The sequence below is a fragment of the Giraffa tippelskirchi genome, chromosome 7, assembly GCF_054371585.1.
Source record: "Giraffa tippelskirchi isolate mGirTip1 chromosome 7, T2T-mGirTip1v1.2.pri, whole genome shotgun sequence".
Taxonomy (NCBI): Eukaryota; Metazoa; Chordata; class Mammalia; order Artiodactyla; family Giraffidae; genus Giraffa; species Giraffa tippelskirchi.
The window spans coordinates 46736267-46760455 of NC_137281.1; the positions used below are offsets into that span (position 1 = coordinate 46736267).

Consider the following 24189-nt stretch of genomic DNA (forward strand, 5'->3'; position numbering starts at 1 on the left):
TAACCATTTTCAAGTGGACGGTTTGGTGACATGAATTACATTTTCAGCATTGTGCAGCCAGCACCACCACCTCTGGAACTTTGCGTCTTCCAGGCTGTAGCCCGCATCATGAAGTGCTTACTCCGTCTCCCCTGACACCATCCCTCCAGCTCAGGGTTGGCATCAGAGTCAGGAGCTCCCCGGGGCTGCACTGAGTTAGTCTCCCTATCACTGGCCTGTGCACACTGTCAAAGGGGTTCGAATGCTTGTCCAGCGCTGTTGTCCCTGGAGGATCAGAACAGGAACACCTCAGTACAGAGACCAGCAGGATGAACCCTTAGGAGGAAATTTACCGGGTCAGATGGGTGGACATCACCTGGCTGGTGCTGTGGGTGCAGGGGGTAGAGCCCAGAGGGTAAAAGTGCAACCCTGGAAAACAGAACAGAACATTAGAAGCCTTTGCCATAAATGCTCTTCCCTGGTCTTCTCAGGCCAAATCAGATTGATTTTCTGTTTGTCTTTTATGCAAATGTGTAATTGTGAGCAGCTTTAGACTTTGACTGAGCCAGTCACTATGGCTAGTGCACCTCATGGAAGGAGGCAGCTTCATATCAGGGCGCTCCGTGGAGCGGGAGAGCGTGGCGGTGTCCAGAAAGGAGGACTGCTGACCAGAGTTCAGGGCCACAGCTCTTCCCGTATGGTTCTCCAGGTTACCTTGTTGCTGGGGTGGTTGGAGGGCTTGGAGGCTGAACACCCAACCTGGCCCTGCTGACTGCTCTGGGGAGATGGTGTGGCCGGGTTCAGGTCAGCTTGTCTTGGCCCAGGATGTTCAGAGGGCTGTCAAACAGAGGTCCAGCTGTTGCTGGGTTCATGGTCCCCACCTGGGGCCTGAGGCTGAGAGTGGAAGTGGGATAGCATCCCCCTGGGAGGCCAGTCCGGGGATGGGGGGTTTACCCCTGTGCCACTCTGCTCAGTCACGATGACAGGGCCATGAAGCTGGGCCGTCTGGGGGTGAGGTTGGGTCTGTGGTGAGTACTGGCACCCGCAGCCGTCCACTCTGTCCTGGGCTGGAGGGGGCAGCAGGGCCAGGTCACCGGGGCCACTTGCTGGCTGTGGATTGAGGAGCGGAATGGGCAGAGGTGGCTCCAGGCCAGGGGCCGCTTTCAGGGGTACCAGTACCCTCTGGGCTGCTAGCTGGGCTTTCCTGGCCCAGCTCCCTCTCAGGCCCCTGGGAAAGGCTGAGAAGGCTGGTTTCTGGGCGATGAGCCCCGAGTTGGGACACTTGGCATTTCCCCAGCCTCCCCGATCCCAGCATCTGCTGCACTCCATCAGGATGGCGTTGGGGAGGTTTCCAGGAGTGAGTTGTGGATACATGCATGGCTTGAAGGAATTGTGCCATGGTTCCCCTGGGAGACGTGATGGAGGACATGGCCACGTCCCCAGTGGGTGCAGGAGGGTGTCCAGGAAGTGGAGATCAGGCAGGAAGGAGATTTAGAGAGCTAGACCCCAAAGTCAGCTGTGCTGTGTGTTGACTGGAGACATAAAGTCTTACAAAGGACAGAAAACAAGTGCGGAGATTGTCACGACCTCAGTGTTGACCCTGGGCAGGTGGGTGGGGGTGGCTCTGAGGGCGAGTCCTGTGACACGTGCAGCACGAGAGCCCCCTGCTTGGTATAAATAGAACCCGTCGTAGGTCAGACGTGGGGCTCCCGAGGTAGGTGACCTGTCCTGCACTGAGTGTGGTTGCTCACACATGGAGGGAGGTGGGCAGCTTCCTGGGGTGATGAGCACCGCACCCGTGGCGGAGAGGCTCAGGGGGCAGCAGCTGGGGTGTGGGGCTGGCTGTCCTCCCTTGCCGAGTGGCCCTGATGGCTGTCCTGTCTCCTCTGCAGCCTGCCTGTTCCGGGTCAATGCGCTCTCCCTGGTCTACCTGCTGTTCCTGCTGCTGCTGCCCTGGTTCCCAGGCCCCTCCCGGCACAGCATCCGAGGTAAGGGTGAGCGAGGCTCGGTGGGAGTGGGGGTGTGGGTGTGGATTCGGGAGTCTCAGAGCTCTTTCTCCAGATTCCTGGGGCAGGGGAGAGTTGGGCCGTGGCTGAACCAGGCAGGGGTTACGTTCTCTGTGGTTGAAGACCCACTGGTGAAGGATGAGTGGTCCCAGGTTCAGTTTACATGGTGGACCCTTGGCTGTTTCAGATCTCTGTTCTGACCTCGTGTTGCAGGGCCCATGCCGTGTTGCCCCAGCCATGGGCTAGGCCACCTTCCTGCCAGGTCCCTCCCCTGACCCCCACCCGGTTCCAGCACTGACCTTGCAGCCCGTCTGCCCTGAGCAGCTCTGGCCAACTCTTAAGTCCAACCACCTCATCAATGCCCCTGCCCCAGCATCGACTCAGGCTCCATCCATGTGTGCTCAGTGCTCTGTGGGGCGATGGCTTTCCTCCGAACACCTTGTCAGGGTAGCTGGGTGCCCGGCGGTCCCCACCTAGTTCTGAGCTCCTGGAGGGTGGCCTCTGAGTCCACTAGGCAGACAAGATGGGTGGGAAAGCCTGTCAGGGTGCTTTTGCCCCTAGGGCAGTTTGCACAGTGGGGCCCAGAGAACTGGCTTGTCTGAGAGGAGCTGAGAGCGGAGAGAATCTCCGAGTAGGAGGGCACCCTGCCCCCTGTCCTGTGGAGCATGGGCAGGTCCCTGTGAAGGGGGATGCAGACCTGCAGGCCGACAGCACAGGGCGCATGGTTGAGGAGCCCCTTCTGGCCAGGGTCCCACCAGCTGCGCTCTGGGTGCCTCCGGGTCAGCTTTTGTCCTGGCTTTTCAGTAAGGACCGGTGCTTCAGGTGGCTCTGTGCCCCATGGGCTGGGAGGCCCTTAGGTTTCCCAGAGAGAAGAGAGATGTTCCAGCTTAAAAGAGGGTTCCCAGCGAGGAGGTTGTCAGTGGTGTGACCCCTACCCCATTCCTGACAGAGGTCATGGAAGAATAGCCTGGTGGGCCAAAGGATTGCCAAGATTGCCGCAGGGAGCCAGGCCCACGCCTGCTGCCCCTGGGAGGTGCTGGTGGCAGCCGGGCTGCCCGGGACCTCAGGTGTGTCCTGTGGCTGCAGAGACCACCTCACACCGAGCAGCCACCCTCAGGTCCCTGCTCACAGTCTGGGGGTCAGAGTCCAGCATGGGCCTCTTGGGGTGAAAACCCAGGTGTCACCGTGTTGCAGTGGTCCGTCCTGGGGTATCTGGGGAGAATCTGGTTCCTATTTCCAACTCCTCAGCTCGGCGCCCCCTCCCCATCATCCAGGTTGGCAATGGCCAGTTGAACATCACCCCCAGTCACTCTGACTGGGCCCTCCTGCCTCCTCTCCACGGTTGGGACCCTGGAGTGAAACTGGGCCTGCCCTGGGTAGGAGTGGCCAGAAGCAGCCCCTGTTTAAGGTTAGCTGCTTGGCACTCCTGGTTCCCCTTTGCTGCGTCAGGAAATGTTCACAGGGTCCCAGGATTGGGGCGTGGATTCTCCCGGAGGGGTGTCATCCTGCTTCCCACAGGGTGACAGGTCCCCCTCCCCGGCCTGTGGTGTCTGATGGGAACCCCCACGTCAGGCTCTCTGCTCCTGTGGGCACTGGTATGCGGGGGTGCTGACCTTGGAGTGCAGGGAGAATTCAGGGAGAGGCCCCACACAGGTATAGGGCTGGGAGCCACGGGGGACCCCAGGCCACACTCCTCCACGGCTGGCTGTCCCAGCCCTTCCCCAATCCCCAGCTCAGGCCAGCCTGGGGAGACTGCAGGTAGTCCAGGCCCTCCCCTCCTCTCCGTGGACCCCGTTCCCAGGGTCTCAGCTCTGAGCTGTTTGTTCCGTCATATTTCATGCCCTGCAGTGATGGGGAACACTTTCTTCTAATTGGCGCTGGGGAAGCACAGGCTCTCAGCCAGGGCAGGAGTCCAGAGTGGGGAAGGGTCAGGGCGCTGGGAAGACTCGCCTGCTTGACCTCCCTCTGTCCATCTGTCTGGCCTCAGAGGCCCTTCAGGGTCAGAGAGGTTGCTGGGTTTTTCTGGGTGGGAGAGAGGAAAATGTGAGGCCTGTCTGTGCCTGAGCGCCTGGCCACAGGGTCACGGTTGCATCGCAGCTGGGCCTTGGCGCCGGCTCTGGGTGGAAGGTCTGAGGCTGCCCGGGTCCCCTGTGGGTGCTGATTCCTGGCTTTATCCTCACGTGGGCGTCAGCTTGACCCCAGCTCCCTGTGCTGGGCAGAGAGGTGTCCACCTCAGTGTGTCCTCAGGAAAGTTCCAGCTCTTCCTCAGTCACTTTGCCAGCATCATGGGCTACATGCCCCAGCAGGGCACAGCCACAGCAGAAGCTTCAGGGAGACCTTAGGTTCAGCTCCCGTGCCCTGGTTAACAGGGACTCGAGGAGCCGGCCCCTGCCTTAGAGTAACACCTGGCCCTGCAGCTGCTGTCCAGAGAGGGTGACTGCCCTGGAGCCCTGGGCTCTGCTCTGACTTGGGGGCTGTGGATAGGAGGGCCTGGTGAGCGGGTGGGCCTCATTCACGTCACAGAATGGTGCACCGGGAGGACCCTGTGCTCGTTGGATGAGAGGATGAGAGACTCTGTCGTCCTCCCGAGACTTGTGCCCTCCTGCCTGTGGGCAGCCAATGTGCCAGGCGTGGCAGAGCAGATTCCCAGGGCCTCAAGCTCAGGCTCTGACCTCCCCTGCCCTGTCCCTCCCTGCCCTCCACCTCCAGGCCATCCTCTCAGGGCCTGTGATGGGTAGGGGACTCCCCTTCCCTCGGCGCCCTTCACCCAGCTTGTGTTGGGAGGGTAAGGTCGACCAGCAGCTCACCATGGTGCCAGAACTGGGCCCAGGTGGCACCACACCCACAGGGGTCCTAGGCTGCCCCAGAACAGGGTCATGGGAGTGGGGCCATTCTGGAGTGTTTGCAGACTGAGTGGTCAGATCAGGGAGGTTTGGGGCTCAAACCTCAGTGCCCACTCTGGTCAAATGCTCTCTGCACCCCCACAAGCTCCCTCTCCTCCACGCCAGAAGCCCCAGCCTCCCAGCCCCATTTCCTGCTTCTCCAGAGATTCTGGCCTGAGTGGAGCCCTGGCTCCTTCAGGAGGAAACACTTCTGTGTGACCCTTCCCCTACACGACAGAGATGGGGGTCGCCTGCCCACAGAGGCAGGGCACTATCCTTCCACCATGCTCCCTGTGCCCTGCAGGCCTCACATGACTGAAGGAGAGACTCCAGATCAAGGGGAGAGGCAGGCAGGGCTTCCAGCAACTGCAGTGGGTAGCTCAGGACCCACACACGCGGCCCCACCCTTTCAGGAGCCCCACACCAGCCTGACTGCCCTCCACCCTCTGAACTTAGAGCTGCCCCCTGGCCTCACCCAACACTGCTGTCCGCCATCCCGCTACCCTCTCATCCTCCATCCATTGTTCCATTTATTCACCCATCTTCCCACCCACTGATTCGTTTGTATATCCATCCTCCACCTATTGATCCATCCTTCCATACATTCACCCACTTCTTTATCCTCCTATCCATCCATCCATCTTTCCAACCATCCTTCTTCCCATTCATCCATCTCTCCATCTTCCCATCAGTTCCTCATTTACCTATCCATCCATGTTCTCATCCATCCAATCTATCCATCTGTCCATAATCACAGCTGCCCATCCATTTATCCAACTTCCTATCCTCCGTCTTCTCACTGACCTTCCACCATCCATCCCTTCTCTAATCTATTCATTCATCCATCTATCCATCTCCTATCCATTCCCCTGATACATCATCTCATCCTTCCAGTGTATCTTTCTCTCCATCCAGCCATCATCCATCCCTCCATCTGTCCCCCCATCCATCCCCCATCAATCATGTGAATTCCTGGGGTACAGTTGCCTCTGGGAATCTGAAGCTTTGTTCTGTGGGCACGTTTCATAAGCTGTGTGGTTGAGTGTCAGGCAGGGTCTTCCCTGCATGGTGCATGCTTTCAGCCCACATTGAGGGTGAGGCAGTGCCATGCTGCCAGGGCCAAGTAGCAACACAGATGTTTGCTGGATACGTGACCAGGCCTGAATGTGGCCCCCAGCCTGAGGGGGCCTTTCCTTCTGGCACTGGCTCTGCCCCCCATGCCCTATGCCCCAAGTAGGGGGTGAGACGCAAGTGCAGGCAGGCTGGGTGTGCTGTACTCCACTGATTCCTTGTTGTATGACTGTGGGCAGATGACTTCACCTCTCTGTGCCCATTTCTTTGTAAAGTGAGGTTGTGATAGTGCGGGACCATGGGGTAGCTGTGAGCAGTCAGTGGGATTGTGTAGGAGGGGTGTGCTGCCTGAGTTCTCTGCTGACAGACCCTGGGTCCATGCTAGGCTGGTGGACACAGCCTGGCTCAGGGCTGACAGTCAAGGCTGACAGGCCTTGACTGGTTTTCCCCTCCCCATACCCCCGCAGACCCAGCTGTGTGCTGGCCTTACCCCTGCCCACTCTGCCTGCAGGTCACACTGGCCGCCTCCTCCGAACCCTGCTGGGCTTCAGCCTCCTCTTCTTGGCAGCCCACCTCACCTTCCAGATATGCCTGCATACTGTGCCCCGCCTGGACCAGCTTCTGGGGCCAAGCTGTGAGTCACCAAGGGGCTGGGGGGGATGCTTGAAGGCAGCAGGCCTGGGGGAGATCCAACGGTCTCCCTGAGCAACCAGAGGGCCTGGGCAGGGTTGGGGAGCCTCACACTCTTTGGCAAGGTCAGCCAGCCTCAGGGGCCACCCTGCCTCACCCGAGCTTTGTCTACCTCTGAGTGTCTATCCACTATTTATATCCAGTGCAAATGGGCCCAGGTTAACTGCCCCAGCGACAGGTGGCCATGGGGCTGGTCTGAGCACCGGAGACCCTGAACCGAGCCTGGCGTCCGGCTCACCGGACAGCCCTGGTCTTCTCAGAACCCACCTGCTCACATCTTCCTCCTGAGCCTTTGGAGGCATAGAGACTAGGCTGGGGGACAGGGGTGCCAGCAGACCCGGTGAGCTGCCTGTCCACTGACCTGCACCCTTTCACCCTGCAGACAGAATCTCCAGCTGGCACCCAGCCCTCCCACCTTCACTCACTCCAGCACCCTAGTGTGCAGATGACGGAACCCTGGGCTCCCATCCCCACTGCTCAGAGAGGGGGTTTCCCACCTCCATGTCCCGCCTGGATCGTGGTGGGCGCGATGTCCCACCCGGCTTCCCATTTCATTCCATGGAGAGCGTGTGTCTCCTGCAGCTTAGAGACTGGAAGTCAGGTGCCTCGAGGGCCCTCTGGTCCTGGTGGCTCTGAGACCAGGCTTCCCATGTGTGCCCCCTCCGGCTCCCAAGGAGCGGTCGGCCTTGGCCAACAGACCTGAGAGCCCGCCACAGATACACAGCGCCCAGCTGGGCTGTGAGGCCCATTCTGCCAGGCAGAACTAACGGGCCTCTGACCTACCAGACCTTCCCTGGCTGGGCCTCAGTTTCCCCACCAGCATAGACAGCATTCTCGAGCATCCCTGGACACCTGAAGACCTGTGGCTTGAGGGATGGAGGGCCTCTTGGCAACAAGGAGGGGATTTCTTGGTGCCCACCTGCCTGACCTGGTTCCCCCACCTCTCTCTGCAGGCAGCACCTGGGACACCATCACCTGGGACACCATCTTCCGGCATATTGGGGTCATGAGGTGAGAGTCCTCAGTCTCCCTCGGGGATTTCCTGGGCCTGAGGTGGGGGACTCCAGCTCCTGGGGTGCCCCCCCTGGCCCCAGTCCCCCTGAGCCCACCATGGGCTCTCCCTGCTCTCTACAGGCTGGACCTGAAGGACATTCCCAATGCCATCCGCCTGGTGGCCCCCGACCTGGGCATCCTAGTGGTCTCCTCCCTGTGCCTTGGGGTCTGCAGGCGCCTCATGAGGACAGCCCGGCGCAGCCAGCACGCCCAGGAGCCGGTGAGGGCTGTGGGGCACCCCGGGTCCCAGCCATTTGAGGACTGTTGTATGTCCTCTTTCTTTCTTTCTTTTCTTTTCTGAAACAAACGTGAACATTTTAGTTGTAAAAGCCTTTATGTACCCACTGTGGAGGGATGTGACACCAGCAGAGAGGTCAAGTGTGTGTCCCGCGGGGTATGGGCATTGCCGTGCACGGTCTCAGCACTTGCAGGGGCTGCAGGCAGCATCTGCCCCAAGAGCTGCTCCTGAGGAAGGTCTTCAGGGCTGCAGGCCACAGGGAATCAGTGGTGCTGGGAGGCTGTGTATGCTGGCCGTCAAGGAGCACCTGGGGACTGACGGATGGACAGACAGATGGATGTTTGAGGAGCCTCACCCACAGCAAGGGCATCGGTGGACTTGTGGACAAGGCAGAGGCTGTGTCGACTAGAGACCTAGAGCAGGGCCCTGCATCAGAGTTCTTAGGGTCCCGCCCTTGGTCTTCCCTCCGTGCCCTCTGGTTGAAGACTCAGCGCTCTCCTGTCCCCTCACAAGGGCTGTAGTCTTGAGCCCCATTTGGGTCCCACACTCGGCCTCAGCCTCTGTCCAGTAGGACCTGGTCTCCAGAGCTGTGTCAGGTCTGTGATATCCAGGGTCCCTGCTCAGGAGGTGGTGGGAAACACAGGCTTACACCCTTAGCCCCAGTGTCCTCTGGTCAGGCTGCTGATGCTTGTGGAAATGAGGGCCTCAGTTCCCAGAGAGGGGGCCCTTCCCATTGCGGGCTGGGGTGGGGCTCAGCCTGCAACTGACTACCCATCCCCCGAGTCCTAGGGGCCAAGGCTGGCACCCCCATTTCACAGAGGAGATGGGGCCTAGAGGTCAAGCGGCTCTTCCAGGTATTTGTGGGGGTCGAGTAGGGGCTGGGGCAGCCCCCTAACAGGCCAGCTTCCTCCATCCCTATGGTGCGTGGCACTGGCGGGCACAGGGGCCAGAGCAGCCTCTGGTTTCCTCGTTAGCAGAGCCAGGGCTTCCAGGAACAGCTCCGCCGGGAAGGGGCTGGCTGGTTCCCCATGCCTGGGGCAGAACAAGGGGCCAGCCCCCCACTCCATGCTGCCCATTGCCCCTCGGACCTCAGAGCAAGGCGTCACAGGCACCCAGCGTTTAAGGTCTGAGCCAGAAGCAGGCAGAGCGCCCCTTGCAGATGACCCCACCTGGCAGGGCCATAGCACATGCATCCGCGTACATGCGCCCATCCCAACTTGGCACACATGTATCCATGCCTGCCCTGCATTTTGGACGGGTTGTGGTGGGGGTGCGGCCTAGGGGACTGGCTGAGGCAGGCTGGACGCTGCTAGCGGCCCCAGCACCTGTCCTTTCGCCCAGCAGCTGCTTCTGTTCTTCCCACACCCAGAAGCGCTCATTTTCCACGGCAGCTTTCCCAGGGCTGGGGCCAGGCTGTGGGCGGAGTGAGCTCAGGCCTGGCTGCTGTGCCTTCCAGGGCTGACTCCCCACCCCGGTTCCAGGACATAACAGGGGGACCCTGGGTACCACTCTGACCCCAAGGCTGGGCCTCCTGCCCTGGCCTGTCCCCTCCGCACTAACAGACTCTGCCCAGCAGCACTCCCGGGGCCTGCCCAGCTCCCCACCTACGTTTGACAGGCAGAAGATGGATTCAGAGAGCTTAGGGGGCTTGCCAAGGCTGCCCAGCTGGGAGATGTGGAGCTGGGGTGTGACCAGGACTCCTGGCTCCCCCATGCTCTCAGCTTGGATGCCAAGGGCCGCCTTGGCCAGGGCAGGTGAGGCACAGGCCAGCCCCCACATCTCAGGTGGGGACCCAGGGCCTGGGTTTCTGACACAGGCTGTTCTTTCTGCCTCCCTCCGCCTCCCTGATTCCAGGAAACAGTCTGTTCTGGGAAACCTTGAGGCAGGGCCAAGGAGACAGGCCCTGGTGGGTCTCCGTGCCCACGGACAGGTGCGGCCGGAAGGGCTGGCCAGGGACACCCAGGAGGCCCACCTCACTCTCCAGATGCCCCACGGGCAGCAGAATGAGACTAGGCTGTCCCCTGGGCACAGTCTCCCTGGCAGTGTGATCTGAGTCCCCCCCACCCCCAAGCCTCCATTGCTGTTCTTATAAGGAAGGTGCTGTGGGCCACGAGTAGAGTGTGGAGCTGTTCTGCGACTGTACAGTGAAGGGCACCTGTGGCCCTGCCATGAGTCCCCACTGGGGCGCTCTCAGGCCAGGGGCATGGGGCATGGATGCACGAGCCTATGGGCTGGCCTGTCCTCGGGGCCCCTGGGGAAGGTGGGAGATAAAGAAGATGCACCTGAGGGGCACCTGGGTCATCTGAGTGCCAGGCCTTGGCAGGAATGTGTCACTGCTGCAGTGGGCCGCCTCCAGGAAGGCCTCCAGGGCTGTGAGGCTGTGGGAAGGTGGTGGGCAGACCAGGCATGGAGGGCAGCACTGGTGCACACAGGCTGGCAGCCCTGTGACCTCAGAGGGCCAGCAGTGGGTGTGGAGGGGGGCCAGGGAGATGGCCACAGGGGTGGGCTCCTCCCTCCTCCCTTCCCCTCCCTTCCCCTCCCTCCCCCTTCCCCTCTCGCCTCCTTCCTCTTCCTTCCCCCTCCCCCTCCTTCCCCCTCCTTCCCCCTCCCCCTCCCCCACCACATGCCTGACCTCTGCTCTTCCCATGACCTTGGCAGGACGATGACAGTGAGGAAACAGATTCTGGCTCCCTGGGGGAGCTGCGGGAAGCCCCTGCACTGTCCCCCACGCGGAGATCTCGGCTGGCTGCCCGGTTCCGGATCACAGCGCACTGGCTGCTCGTGGCAGCTGGGCGGACTCTGGCCATCGTGCTGCTCGCACTGGCAGGTACCCGCTGGGCAGGGGGCTGGGACCCCACCTCTGACCATCACACTGGGAGGGGTCTCAGCAGCCAAACTCCCCACTGACCAGTGAGGCGGTGGTCACGCCACCCCAGCCAGGAATAACCCTGTGCGCCCCTGCCTGGCCCGCAGGCATCGCCCACCCCTCAGCCTTCTCCAGTGTCTACTTCCTGCTCTTCCTGGCCATTGGCACCTGGTGGGCCTGTCACTTTCCCATCAGCCCCTTGGGCTTCAACACACTCTGCGTCATGGTGGGCTGCTTTGGCACCGGCCATCTCATCTGCTTCTATTGCTACCAGACGCCTCTCGCCCAGGCCACTCTCCCACCTGCCAGCATCTGGGCCAGGTGAGGGCTCACCTCAGGCACCGCTCTGCCCTTACCCCAGCCCTGCCCACCCGGCACCCGTGACCCCCTCACCGCAGTCACCGACACGCCTTCTCTGGGCAGGGTGTTTGGTCTCAAGGACTTCGTGGCCCCCACCAACTGCTCCAGCCCCAATGTGCTGGTCGTCAATGCCGACCACGACTGGCCCGTGTATGTGAGCCCTGGCATCCTGCTGCTGCTCTGCTACACGGTGACCTCGCTCCTGAAGCTCCACGCCCGCCAGCCTGTGGACCAGGTGAGCACCCAGACCAGCACCCTGCCTCCCCCACCGCCTCTTGCCAGGGCGGCGGGGCTGAGCCTCACCTCTGTTCTCCACAGAGGAAGGAGGCAGCCAGGGAATGTGACGCACGGGAGGTAGAGTTGACCGAGGTGGACCAGTGGCCCCAGGGTCAGGCCAGGGTTGTGGCCATCAAGGAGGAAGGGGCTGCCCAGGTGAGGGATCGGGACTGAGAGGTGGGGCCGGCACCCCCTTGCCCGTGGGCTCGGCTCATGGTCTTGGCTTGTTTACAGCACACAATGCCCACTCCCACAACACCAGACCCCGAGGACAACTGCATCGTACATGACCTCACTGGCCACAGCGCCGTCCAGCAGCGGCCCTGTAAGTATATGCAGCCATGCAGTGCTGCCCCCTGGTGGCCTTGCCATGTCGGCCTCTCTAGCTGCATCCCTCTTTGGGGCTGCCCACCGACCTTCATGGCTTGGCTAGTAAAGAATCCGCCTGCAACTCCGGAGACCTGGGTTCGATCCCTGGGGTGGGAAGATCCCCTGGAGAAGGGAAAGGCTACCCACTCCAGTATTCTGGCCTGGAGAATTCCATGGACTGTATAGTCCATGGGGTCGAAAAGAGTCGGACACGACTGAATGACTTTCACTCACTCACTCACGGACCCAAGACCCTGCAGGGATCTCCCATGCCTGTCCGCCTGCCTCTCAGCCCCAGAGTTATTCACTGCTCTGTCTTGGGCTGGCTCTGTGTCCCCAGCGCAGGTCTGGGCGTTTTTCCTGGGTGCTTTTTCTTTCTTTTCTTTTGCCCTAAGCCTGAATTTCCATCTTAAACCAAGCAGGGGATGAAGCTGCTGGCCTCGGAGGATGTGGGTACTCACAGAGCTGGAGGGACTGAGGCCATCTCATCCACCCCATCCCTCTAGAGTCTTGGAAACCAAGGCCAGGAGGGGGGCGAGGATGGGCCAAGGTCTCACGACACATTGGGAACAGGGTCAGACAGGAGCCTGGGCCCTTTTCTGCCCCCAGAGCCCCTATGAGTCTGTGCTGAGCACGGCTCCCCCCGCCCCCCACCGCAGGCTGCGGCTCTAGCACTGTCTGCACTTGGGGGCTGAGTCAGGTGTGGGTGAGGGGCTCTGGCCTATTGATGTTGGAGCCTCCACAGCGGGGGTCCTGCTTCACCTGTGACCCCTGCCCTCACCCTAGCATGCCCCCAGCTGGCTGAGCCGAAGGAGACGTCTCCACTGCATGGCCTGGGCCACCTCATCATGGACCAGAGCTACGTGTGTGCCCTCATTGCCATGATGGTAAGGGCACCGGCCTGAACCACCCGAGGGCTGGGCCTTCCCACGGGCTCCCACGGCATTCCGGGAGAGGATGGTGGCCTGGTGCCTTGTCGCCAGAAGTGGGTGGGACTGTGGCCTACCTGCCGGGCCACAAGCCGTCCAGGCCAGCCACCAGCCACGTGGTTGTGTGTGTGTGTGTGTGTGCATTTGTGCGGTGGGTGGGTGGGCCAGCAGGGCAGGTTTGCTTTCCTGCCGGGGGCCCCCATGCCGTCAGCCTGGGGAGCGTGCGTGCAGCCCTGCCCCACCCTGGCCCACAGGTGTGGAGCATCACCTACCACAGCTGGCTGACCTTCGTGCTGCTGCTCTGGGCCTGCCTCATCTGGACGGTCCGCAGCCGCCACCAGCTGGCCATGCTCTGCTCCCCTTTCATCCTACTCTACGGGCTGGCGCTCTGCTGTCTGCGTTACGTGTGGGCCATGGACCTACAGCCCGAGCTGCCCACCGCCCTGGGCCCTGTCAGCCTGCGCCAGCTGGGGCTGGAGCACACCCGCTACCCCTGCCTGGACCTGGGTGCTATGGTGAGTCCACCCAGCCTTCACCCAGCTCCCAGTGCAGTGGGTATGCGCAGCCCAGGGCCCGCATCTGCCTGTTACCAGGACCCCCTGGCCAAGCCCAGCAGAGTTGCTCAGTTGGTGTTGCCGAGTGAATGAGTGCCAACCTCATGTTGCTAGGGGTACTGTCCTATGTCCTGAGATGGGCTCTATGAGCACCGCATGTGGTCCCGGGTCCCAGTGAGTTTCTGTGTCCTCACGGTGTCCCCTTGTGAGACAGGTCACTGCACCTGGACACCCATGCCACTGCTGGCCACATTGGGGGGGGAGCTGTGGGTTACACCTCACCATGTGAGTCCGCAGGCATGCAAGCATGCAAACACATGTGAGCTCGTGTTCACCTGCGGGTCTGTGTGCACACAAGATGGTGTGTGAGTAGTGTAGGAGTGTGTGCACGTTTCTGTGTGAACTCGTGCCTGCGAGGAGGATGGCAGGTTGGGGGACACCTTCCTGCTGCAGTCTTACCCCTCGCTCCCCTGCCTGGGCCCCTCAGTGATGCCGCCCCCTTCCCCAGCTGCTGTGCACCCTGACGTTCTGGCTCCTGCTGCGCCAGTTTGTGAAGGAGAAGCTGCTGAGGAGGGCGCGGGCCCCCGTAGCGCTGACGGAGGTCACTGTGGCCGCCACAGGTGAGCGGGCGGGAGGGCTGGGTGACTGGGGGGCAGCTCCTTCCCCACTTGCCTGGTCCTGATGCCGTGCCCCCCCGCCCCTTCCCCCACCCAGCTACAGAGCCCACGCGGACGCAGATGCTGCTGCGGAACCTGGGGGAGCTGGTCAGGGGCGTCTACGCCAAGTACTGGATCTACGTGTGTGCAGGCATGTTCATTGTGGTCAGCTTCGCCGGCCGCCTGGTGGTCTACAAGATCGTCTACATGTTGCTCTTCCTGCTCTGTCTCATCCTCTTCCAGGTGCAGGGGCACAGGGCACGGAGTGGTGGGGGCGGGGGCACCAGGGGGCATGGAGTTGGGGGGCAGGGGCACAGGGGGGCATGGAGTGGGGGGGGCGGAGGCACCGGGGGGCAAAGAGTGGGCAGGTGGGCCTCACCGCGCCTTTCGGCCGGCAGGTCTACTATAGCCTGTGGCGGAAGCTGCTCAAGGCTTTCTGGTGGCTGGTGGTGGCCTATACCATGCTGGTGCTGGTGGCTGTCTACACCTTCCAGTTCCAGGACTTCCCGGCCTACTGGCGCAACCTGACAGGCCTCACCGATGAGCAGTGAGTCTGGGGCGGGGCTGAGGGTGCAGGACGCCGCCATGGGGGTCCTGCAACCGTGCTGACCCCTACCCCGCCTCCCCACCCAGGCTGGGGGACTTGGGCCTGGAGCAGTTCAGCGTGTCCGAGCTCTTCTCCAGCATCCTGGTCCCCGGCTTCTTCCTGCTTGCCTGCATCCTGCAGCTGCACTACTTCCACCGGCCCTTCATGCAGCTCACTGACCCCGAGCACCGGCCCCTGCCTGGCGCCTGCACCCCACGCTGGATTCCCGGGTAGGCCTGCCCCCTGGGGCTGGGGGTCTGCAGAGGCTGGTGGCGTCAGGCAGGAGACCCGGAATGAGGGTAGGGCCTCGGCCATCACCTTCAGGTGCCCCACTGTCAGGAGGTCAGCAGGCCCCGTGCTCCCACCTGGTGGCTGCAGCACCCACAGCTGGGGTCCCAGAGCTGGGGTGGGGGAGGCAGGAGTGGGAGGGGCTGCTGGGCCGCCCCAGGAGCGCGGGTGGGAAGGACACTCCGGGGCCCTGTCCTAGGCAGGACGCGGTGAGCCGGACCCCCCTGCTGCAGCAGGAGGAAGAGGAGGAGGTGCCCAGGGACGAGGGGCTGGGCACAGCCGGCCCCCACCAGGCCATGCAGGTCCCAGAGGGTAAGTTCAAGGTACTCGGACTTGAGCCCTGGAGCCCCATCTGCACGGGACAGGATGGCCCGGGCCCCTCCTCCTCACTGTCCCCTCAACCTCCTCAGCCAGCAAGTGGGGCCTGGTGGCCGAGCGCCTGCTGGACCTGGCCACCGGCTTCTCGGACGTCCTCACCCGCGTGCAGGTGCTGGTGCGGCGCCTGCTGGAGCTGCACGTCTTCAAGCTGGTGGCCCTGTATACCGTGTGGGTGGCCCTGAAGGAGGTGAGTGTGGACATGCTCACATACCCACGTGGGCCCCCCGGGGGCTGTGGGGGCGGCAAGGGGCCCATGGGGAGGGCACTGATCCGGCCGCCGCCACCCATAGGTGTCAGTGCTGAACTTCCTGCTGGTCGTGCTCTGGGCCTTCGCTCTGCCCTACCCCCGCTTCCGGCCCATGGCCTCGTGCCTGGCTACCTTGTGGACCTGCATCATCATCGTGTGCAAGATGCTGTACCAGCTCAAGGTGGTCAACCCCCACGAGTACGCCAGCAACTGCACGGAGGTATGTGCCACAATGGAGGGGCGGGTGCAGAGGGCCTGGGTGGGGGTCCATCCCTGGGGTCAGCATGCAGTGCCCGCCGCTCCTCTCCCAGCCCTTCCCCAACAGTACGAACCTGCAGAAGACAGAGATCCGCCAATCCTTGCTGTACCGCGGGCCTGTCGACCCCGCCAACTGGTTTGGGGTGCGGAAGGGCTTCCCCAACCTGGGCTACATCCAGGTGAGTGCAGCAGGCAGGTGGGCCAGGTAGGGGGGGGCTGTGGGGCAGGTGGGGCCTGACTGCCCTCGCCCCTCAGAACCACCTGCAGATCCTGCTGCTGCTGGTGTTCGAGGCCATGGTGTACCGGAGCCAGGACTACCACCGCCGCCAGCGCCAGCTGGCCCCGCTGCCCGCCCAGGCCGTCTGTGCCGAGGGCACCCGCCAGCAGCTGGACCGTGACCTGCCCAGCTGCCTCAAGTACTACGTGAACTTCTTCTTCTACAAATTTGGGCTGGAGGTGAGGCGGGGGTCAACCCTTGCCCCTTGCCCGGGTGGGGCTCAGCTGCAGGTGTCCTTGCCACTCTCTGTGGGGCCTTTGCTCAGCAAAGGCTTGAGGGGATTAGGGGGGCACAGACCATGGGGGCTGGGGGCCGCAGCTGGAGGTGGGCTCGGGCTTGAGCTCAACTCTATCGTGGGGCCTCCACCTCGATTCCCCCAGCATGGAGACGTGTTTAGCTTCTCTGCTCCTCCAGGAGAGTGGCCTGGGCCGCCGCCCCCACCCTGGCCACGACACCCTCTGCCCCCCAAGGCTGCCAAGAGGCAGAGCCAGGAGGACACCCCCGCCCCTGGCCAGCTCACTGTGTCCTCACGCTGGCCACCCCTTTCCACTCTGCCACCCCCAGGTCTGCTTCCTGGCAGCCGTGAACGTGATCGGGCAGCGCATGAACTTCATGGTCATCTTGCACGGCTGCTGGCTGGTGGCCATCCTCACCCGCCGGCGCCGGGAGGCCATTGCCCGCCTCTGGCCCAATTACTGCCTGTTCCTGGCGCTCTTCCTGCTGTACCAGTACCTGCTGTGCCTGGGCGTCCCCCCCGCCCTGTGCATCGGTGAGCGGGCCACCGGCCAGGCAGGCGGGCGGGACCAGGCCTGCGTCGACAGGCACACACTGGGTGCCCCAGCCCCTGGTGTGGCGTCATGCCCCTCCCACCTGCACCCCCTCCCCCTCCATGGGCTCTGTGGGCCACAGCCATGCCAGCTCTAGGGGGCAGTGCTGGCCCCTCGTTCATTGGTCTCCCTGAATCCATTGTTTTCTTTTTGCCAAACATTTTATTTTGAAAAGTTTCAAATGATCAGAGAGGTTGAGAGTTTGGAAAACAGTCCAGGGAGCAGCCATGTGCTCCCCTTGGCTAGTGGGCGCTGTCTGGAGTCCACATCCAGTATGCCCAGGGTGGAGGCCTCTGTGCGCAGGGCAGTGACCACACATGGCTCCCCATCCCTGGATGACACCTTGGTCTGGTGCGCCATCCAAGCTCAGCGGCCTCATCCTCAAGGCCATGTCCCTGGTGGCTGCTGGCTCTGAGCAGGACCTGACAGGAGCGCTTGGCCGTCTCCTTCCATTGCCTTTCTGTTATGACCTTTCCAGAGTCAGGCCACAGGCTGGCAGAAAGCCCTGATCTTGGAATTGTGGGCTATGCCCCAGGCTTAGACGCTGGTGAACATGTGGGCAGGAATGGCCCACAACAGGGGGAGTGAGCAGCCATCAGCCCTGCATGTTGAGAGGCTGGTGCTCGGCCTTGTGTGTACACATCCACATCTCCCTGCTTCAGGCAGGCCTTCATGCAATGGACGTCAGTTCTGACTTTGGTTACTCCTGGCACACTTGTTAGCTGGCTTCTCTGTGAGAGGAGCTTGGGTTTCTCCCCCTCTTGCTGTTTCCTGTGGTCCACAGGTACAGGGGTTTCTCTGAACACCTTGTAATGTCCTGTGCTCCCTTTCACATTCGGAGCATCTCAGCGATGCCGTGGAGCTCCCAGGCAGGCCCTTCTTCCCTCAGTGTCTGTGGAAGGCAGATCCCTGGCCCGTGAAATGCCCCTTTTGGTTGACAGTCCGTGAGTTTTGACAGAGAGCAGCAGAAGCAGAACAGAGATCATAAACATCCTCCACTCAGTTTCCCTGATGTGAGTGTCCACCTCTGACTCGACCTGGCACAGCGACCCAAGTTAAGAACCAGAACGGGTGCAGGGCCCCGACACCGGGCAGGGCCACAGGCCGCCGTGGCCGGCCCTGATGGCCCTGCCCCCCAGCTCTCTGTCCTAGGCCTCTGAGCAGACCCCTTGAGCTGGCCCCACAGTCTCCTTGGGCTCCTCTGTCTCTTGTCATGTTGAGGCTTCCAGAGCATGAAACTGTTGTCTCTAGAAACTCTCTCCTCGCAGCACCATCACAGTTTTCATTAGACCAGTTTATGCGTCTTTGGCAAGAAATGTGCAGCTGCGAATAGTCCGTCTCAGGGCATCACGTTGGGGCCAGTGTGTCCCATCGCGGGTGATGTCCCTCCACCACCAGGCCTGACACTGCTTGTCACTGTCGTGTGTGGTTGTGGAAGAGACCTTGGGACCTGGCAAGGGTCTCATTTCCATGTAAACCCTCACCCACTCAGGGGATCCATCCACAGGAGTGTCTGGTTTTCTGGTGGTAACTTTGTCCTCTGTGGTGCTCAGTTGGCATCTTCTGTAAGAGAGCTGTCCCCTCACCCCGCTGGTCTGTCCAGCTGTTTCCCTGTCCATAAAGATTCTGGGCCTTCATTCCCGGGCTTCTGCTCCCACCTGTCACTGGGGCTTTGAGTTCACACAGTCCGTGCACAGCCCTGGGACATGTCCTCACTTGGTTCCACGAGGTGCTGCCGCCTCAAGAGACCTTCTGCTCCCCCGCCCCAGGAAAGTGGCCCCTGCCCCATGGAGCCTGGTTCCTTTCACTGGAGAGTGAAACTCAGAAACCAAGACCAGGGTCCTGGCCGTGTTGTTGCTACGAGTGTCGCTGCTCCAACACCCACTCGCTGGACAGTGTCTTTAGTTAAGATACCGTTTTTGGAGTTACTCAGTGTGGCTCAGTTCTCCCACCGCCCCCCCCGAAGGTGTCATGCACACCTTGTCAGATTAGACCCCTTGTCAGCCTCCACTCTGTCCTGGGCTCCCCTAGCACCCTGTAATGTAGTTAAAACTCACTCATTGGTGCTGACCAGGGCAGGAGCTCTATGTGCCCCCCAGGTCCCCGCCCCCACCTCCTTTTGCCATCAGCCCCCCACCCTACCTCCAGCAACCACCGTGGTCTCTGTCCCTGTGGTTTGCTGTTTGCAGAACAGCACGTGAGTAGGACGGTTTAACCTCGGGCTCTGGCTTCTCTCGTGAGACATTGTTCAGGGTCAAGATGCACTGGGCTGTGGGCTGGATGCCGCTTGGCTTGTGACCCCTAGTAGGCAGTTTTCCGTGCTTTGGATGCGCCAGAGTGGGCTTGACCTTTCACCCTTAGACAGCATTGGGCCGTCTCCAGGTCTGAGATGTCAGGGATGAGACGCTATAGAGGTTTGCTCGTTCACCAGTGGGCAGGTGTCTGTGGGGCCGTGGTTTCTGTTTCTCTGGGGTGATCACCCCAGGTGGTCCTGCCAGTTCTCCTCTGCTCTGGTACTGGGCGTCCACATTGTTTTCTTTTAGCCATTCTGACAGGTGCGCATTGAAGCCTCATTTCAGTCTACCTGGGCTGTGGCCCACAGGCAGGGCTCCTGCCCCACCCACCTCAACCCCTGTGCCCCACCCACATCCCCCCACCTACCAGGGTGCCTGGAACGCATGTCCATGAGAACTGGGCTCCCTGGGCCTGTGTGCAAGAGGGTGTGTATAAGTGACTCCTGGGGTTACTGGGGTTGGAGGTGGGTCGGGTCAGTAGGTGACCACACCCTCTGCCTACAGACTACCCATGGCGCTGGAGCCGGGCTGTCCCCATGAACTCCGCGCTCATCAAGTGGCTGTACCTGCCTGATTTCTTCAGCACCCCCAATGCCACCAACCTCATCAGTGAGTCCCCAGCCCCTCACGTACACACGCCACTGCCAGCCATGCTAAGACCGTGCAGATGCCCATGGGATGGGCAGTGGGTGGGCACTGACCCTCCTCTCCAGCCAGCAAGGGGCCCATCACCCAAGCCTCACCAGGCAGTCTAGTCCTGCCATTCCCTGTGGGGTCTGTGTTCCATGAATGTACCCCATCCCACAGGCCCATCTCACGTGTACACACTCCACCACACAGACACATGTCTGCTCACTGGTGTGGGCACAGGTGTGCATGCAGGTGTGGACATGTCACATGACATGCCACATGACATACAGTCAGGCTCACGTTGGCCTCATTTCTTGACACGTGTGGTTTGTGTGTGTAGATCTACATGTACGCACAGAAAATGTACACAGGCATGTTCTCTGACACCCATGTGCACATCCACATGGTGTGTAGATGCTGGCATAAATACGCATGGATGTTTCTGCCCAGCTGCCCACACACCCCATCACCCCAGGATAAGGGCTGAGCTGGCAGGAAGTGGACTGCACTTCCCGGGCGTGACAGTGGCCTCCCATTTGCCCACAGGTGACTTCCTCCTGCTGCTCTGCGCCTCCCAGCAGTGGCAGGTGTTTTCAGTCGAACGCACAGAGGAGTGGCAGCACATGGCTGGTGTCAATACTGACCGCCTGGAGCCGCTGCGGGGGGAGCCCAACCCTGTGCCCAACTTCATCCACTGCAGGTGGGGGTCTTAGAGGCTGTGGGACACCTTGGGCTGTGGTCCTGGGCTGCCAGGGAGGTGGTGGTGACCTGGGTCCATGGTGACATCCACCCGGCAGGTCCTACCTCGACATGCTGAAGGTGGCCGTCTTCCGCTACCTCTTCTGGCTGGTGCTGGTGGTGGTGTTCATCACCGGAGCCACACGCATCAGTGTCTTTGGGCTGGGCTACCTACTGGCCTGCTTCTACCTGCTGCTCTTCGGCACCAGCCTGCAGCAGAAGGACACGCGTGCCCGCCTCGTGCTGTGGGACTGCCTCATCCTTTACAATGTCACTGTCATCGTCTCCAAGAACATGCTGTCTGTGAGCCTGGCCTGGCCCCGCCCCGCCCCGCCCCGCCTGGCCCCGCCTCACCCGGTCCCACACCGCTCGACCCTGCTCACCTCGCCCCGCCCCGCCCCACCCCCTGGCTCCGCCCCGCCCTGCCACCCAGACTGACCCTCCTCCCGCAGCTCCTGTCCTGCGTCTTCGTGGAGCAGATGCAGAGCAGCTTCTGCTGGGTCATCCAGCTCTTCAGCCTCGTATGCACCGTCAAGGGCTACTACGACCGTGAGTGGGCGAAGCGGGCTGCCGGGGTCCCGGGGGTGCTCTAGGACAACCAGCTTACGGGACCCTGACCTGGACCGTGTCCGTCTGCAGCCAAGGAGATGCTGAGCCGCGACCAGGACTGCCTGCTGCCCGTGGAGGAGGCGGGCGTCTTGTGGGACAGCGTCTGCTTCCTGTTTCTGCTGCTGCAGCGCAGGGTGTTCCTCAGCTACTACTTCCTGCACGTTCAGGCCGAGCTCCGCGCCACTGCCTTGCAGGCCTCCAGGTGTGCCGCCCTTCAGTGACTTGACTTGTCACCTAAAGGGAGAACCAAAGAGACAGACCCCCTGGGACCTTCTCAGGACCTCAGCGATGCGCGGTCTCACCCCTCTCTTCTTGTTGGCTGGACCGAGGGCGCGTCCCTGCTGAAAGGCCTTCCTCCCCAGCCCTGCACTTTGGCTGCTCCTGTTCCCTCTCTCCTATCTGTGAGACTGGAGGTTCTAGGAGGGTCTCCCTCTCCCCACAGCAGGACAAGGAGGGTGTGGGCGGGTAGGACCTGAGCCCCCTGGGCCAGGCTGTAGCTAATGCCCAGCCTTGGCTGCCCTACAGGGGCTTCGCCCTCTACAACGCTGCCAACCTCAAGACCATCGAGCTTCACCGCAGGGCGGAGGAGAAGTCTCTGGCCCAGCTGAAAAGACAGTAGGTGCTGTGTGGGCGGGGCCAGGGCTTTCCAACTTTCCAACTTGCTGAGCCGCCTCCCCTTCTGCAGGATGGAGCGGATCCGGGCCAAGCAAGAGAAGCATAGACAGGGCCGGGCTGACCGAGGCCGCCTTCAGGGCTCCTCGGACCCCAGCCAAGAGCCAGGTGAGTGTGGACAGAGCCTCGGCACCCACATCCCGTGTGTCCACGCCCGCTGGAGCCGTGTCCGTACTGTGTGACGTCCCACGGGGCTTCTGGCCCATCCACCCTGTGCTGTGTGGTCACTCTGTCCCTGCAGGCTACATGGCCGGACCATGACTATCCGTCTGCACTTGTGGGCTGTCCTCCACCCCTCGTGGCACTTCATGTAGCCCTTTCATTGCTCAGGGGCTCCGAGTCTGTGTCTGCTGAGGGGCTGCCTGCGCCCCTCCCCACTGGCTCACGTGCACCCCGCCCCTCCACAGGGCCCGGCAGTCCAGGGGGCTCTTCCCCGCCACGGCAACAGTGGTGGCGGCCCTGGCTGGACCACGCCACAGGTACTGCCCCCAACCTGGCCTTCCCTGACCACCCTTTCAGAGCCGCTGTGCGCTAGGCAGGCCTCTGTCTTGCCCTGCACTGACCTGGCCAGCACCTCCCAGGAGCCCTGCTCTCAGGCTTCACACTGCGCTTCTGGGTCATCAGGGGCCATGTCCCCGCAACAGGCTCTCTGTGTCTTCTGCTTTCTAACTCTTGAACTCAGGAGTCTGAATCTTGGCTGCTGGCTGACAGTGTCCCTCCTTCCCAGTCCTGCCCGCTCATGTTCCTCTCGTCCAGTCTGGTCTCGTCCCACTGCTCTTGCTTGTGTTCTGTGCATGTGCCGCTGTCCCCCCGGCCTGCCACTCCCTGGTTCTTGCCCGTGGCCATCCCTCTGGGGAGGGTGGCGTGGGGTCTTTGCCCTAGGGTCATGGGCTGCTGAGGGGCCCAAACTGGCCAGAATAGCCAGACTGTTAGTGGACCCATCCCAAACCAAGGAGATGAACTTGAGGGTCTGGGGGGAGGAGGGAGGGTGGCTGGTTCTCAGTGCCCCCCTGCCCACAGTTATCCACTCCGGGGACTACTTCCTGTTCGAGTCGGACAGTGAGGAGGAGGAGGAGGCCCAGCCCGAGGACCCCAGGCCATCATCACAGAGCGCCTTCCAGGTGAACATGTGGGCCTGACACTCCCTAGGCCTGGGGAGCCTCCCCAGCCCATTCAGACCCCCTGCACTCACATATGGGGGAAAGGCAGGATCTAGGGGTACAGGTCATGGGCAGCTGTGTGCTCCTCTGCCCACCTCCCCAGGCCCTGGCTGACCACCCAGGCCCTGGTCTCTTGAGAAGGCTCACTGTTTGCTAGACACGCCCTTCCTATTCACCTTTGGGCTCCTGTTCTCAGCATGGGGACTGGCGCTGAGTGGCAGCCAGGATGTGCTGGGGGGGCTCATGCACCACCCCCATCTTCCCACCACAGCCCCCCAGGGATCTGATGGCCCCCACTCTGGCCTCCTGACCCCAGGCTGCTCCTGGACGGGAGGCAGAGTTGGGTAAATGGGATCCCATGGCAGGGGCGGCGAGGTGCTAACCCAGGGCCCTGCCTGCAGATGGCGTACCAGGCGTGGGTGACCAATGCGCAGACGGTGCTGCGGCAGCAGCGGCAGCAGCGGGCCGAGCAGCTGCGCACAGGTGAGTCTGGCTGTGGGCAGGTTGTAGGGTGGTGGGGAGGCAAAGCGCTGATCAGATCCCCTGTGCCTAGGAGGCGACCCAAGCCAGGAGGCAGGGCCGGCAGAGGGCTTGGAGGACGAAGTGACCGGTGAGTTGGCGCCAACGGCTGAGGTCAGGGAGCGGGGATCACCCGCTGACCTCTCCTTGACGCCCTCCTGCCCCACCCTCGCCACAGGCCGCAGCCATGTGATGCAGCGAGTGCTGAGCGCTGTGCAGTTCCTGTGGGTGCTGGGCCAGGCGCTGGTGGACGGGCTGACGCGCTGGCTGCACGACTTTACGCGCCATCACCGCGCCATAAGCGATGTACTGCTCGCAGAGCGCTACCTGCTCACGCAGGAGCTGCTCCGGGTGAGTGGGCTGCCCTGGCCCGGCAGTGCCACGCCCCCGGGCCCGCCCCCCACACCGACGCCCCGCCCCCACCACATGCCCCGCCCCTGCACAGACGCCCTGCCACATCCCCTCTTTTGCCCACCTCGGTTGACCTGAGCCCCTGGCTGCCCTGCAGGGCGGAGAGGTGCGCCGGGACGTGCTGGACCAGCTGTACGCCAGCGAAGCCGAGGTGGCCCGCGATGCACTGAGCACATCGAGGTAGGAGCGGGGGCGGGCGGCTCAGGACAGCGGGGACCCACCTCACGCGGCCTGTCCAGCCCCAGTGCCTGAGCTGCTGCTGCACAGGGGGCAGTAGCCGGCTGGGCCCTTATCCACCAGAGGCCCTCCAGGACTGCCCAGAGCCCGGGCAGAGAGCAGGCCGCCTTGTGAGCTGCCCTCTCCCGC

At 62.2% G+C, this 24189-nt stretch overlaps 1 protein-coding gene across 3 annotated transcripts in view; it reads left to right on the forward strand.

Annotated features, from left to right (window-relative positions):
* Positions 1–24189, forward strand: part of PIEZO1 (piezo type mechanosensitive ion channel component 1 (Er blood group)) — a 64370-nt gene that overhangs the window by 34497 nt on the left and 5684 nt on the right. The window contains exons 2-35 of one of the 3 annotated variants that reach the window (XM_081511970.1): positions 1872–1967; positions 6450–6572; positions 7582–7639; positions 7763–7901; positions 10578–10746; positions 10893–11106; positions 11209–11380; positions 11464–11577; positions 11656–11746; positions 12577–12677; positions 12974–13234; positions 13782–13914; positions 13988–14172; positions 14328–14476; positions 14563–14745; positions 15003–15115; positions 15214–15368; positions 15472–15648; positions 15740–15865; positions 15942–16142; positions 16528–16732; positions 19589–19693; positions 20261–20414; positions 20512–20755; positions 20905–21001; positions 21092–21263; positions 21587–21676; positions 21747–21841; positions 22141–22212; positions 22754–22854; positions 23295–23376; positions 23447–23503; positions 23591–23763; positions 23921–24003. In XM_081511970.1, coding sequence (XP_081368096.1) covers positions 1872–1967; positions 6450–6572; positions 7582–7639; positions 7763–7901; positions 10578–10746; positions 10893–11106; positions 11209–11380; positions 11464–11577; positions 11656–11746; positions 12577–12677; positions 12974–13234; positions 13782–13914; positions 13988–14172; positions 14328–14476; positions 14563–14745; positions 15003–15115; positions 15214–15368; positions 15472–15648; positions 15740–15865; positions 15942–16142; positions 16528–16732; positions 19589–19693; positions 20261–20414; positions 20512–20755; positions 20905–21001; positions 21092–21263; positions 21587–21676; positions 21747–21841; positions 22141–22212; positions 22754–22854; positions 23295–23376; positions 23447–23503; positions 23591–23763; positions 23921–24003 — 4690 coding nt within the window. The remainder of the gene's footprint in view (positions 1–1871; positions 1968–6449; positions 6573–7581; positions 7640–7762; positions 7902–10577; positions 10747–10892; positions 11107–11208; positions 11381–11463; positions 11578–11655; positions 11747–12576; positions 12678–12973; positions 13235–13781; positions 13915–13987; positions 14173–14327; positions 14477–14562; positions 14746–15002; positions 15116–15213; positions 15369–15471; positions 15649–15739; positions 15866–15941; positions 16143–16527; positions 16733–19588; positions 19694–20260; positions 20415–20511; positions 20756–20904; positions 21002–21091; positions 21264–21586; positions 21677–21746; positions 21842–22140; positions 22213–22753; positions 22855–23294; positions 23377–23446; positions 23504–23590; positions 23764–23920; positions 24004–24189) is intronic. The other 2 variants (XM_081511971.1, XM_081511972.1) reach the window with 2 other exon arrangements.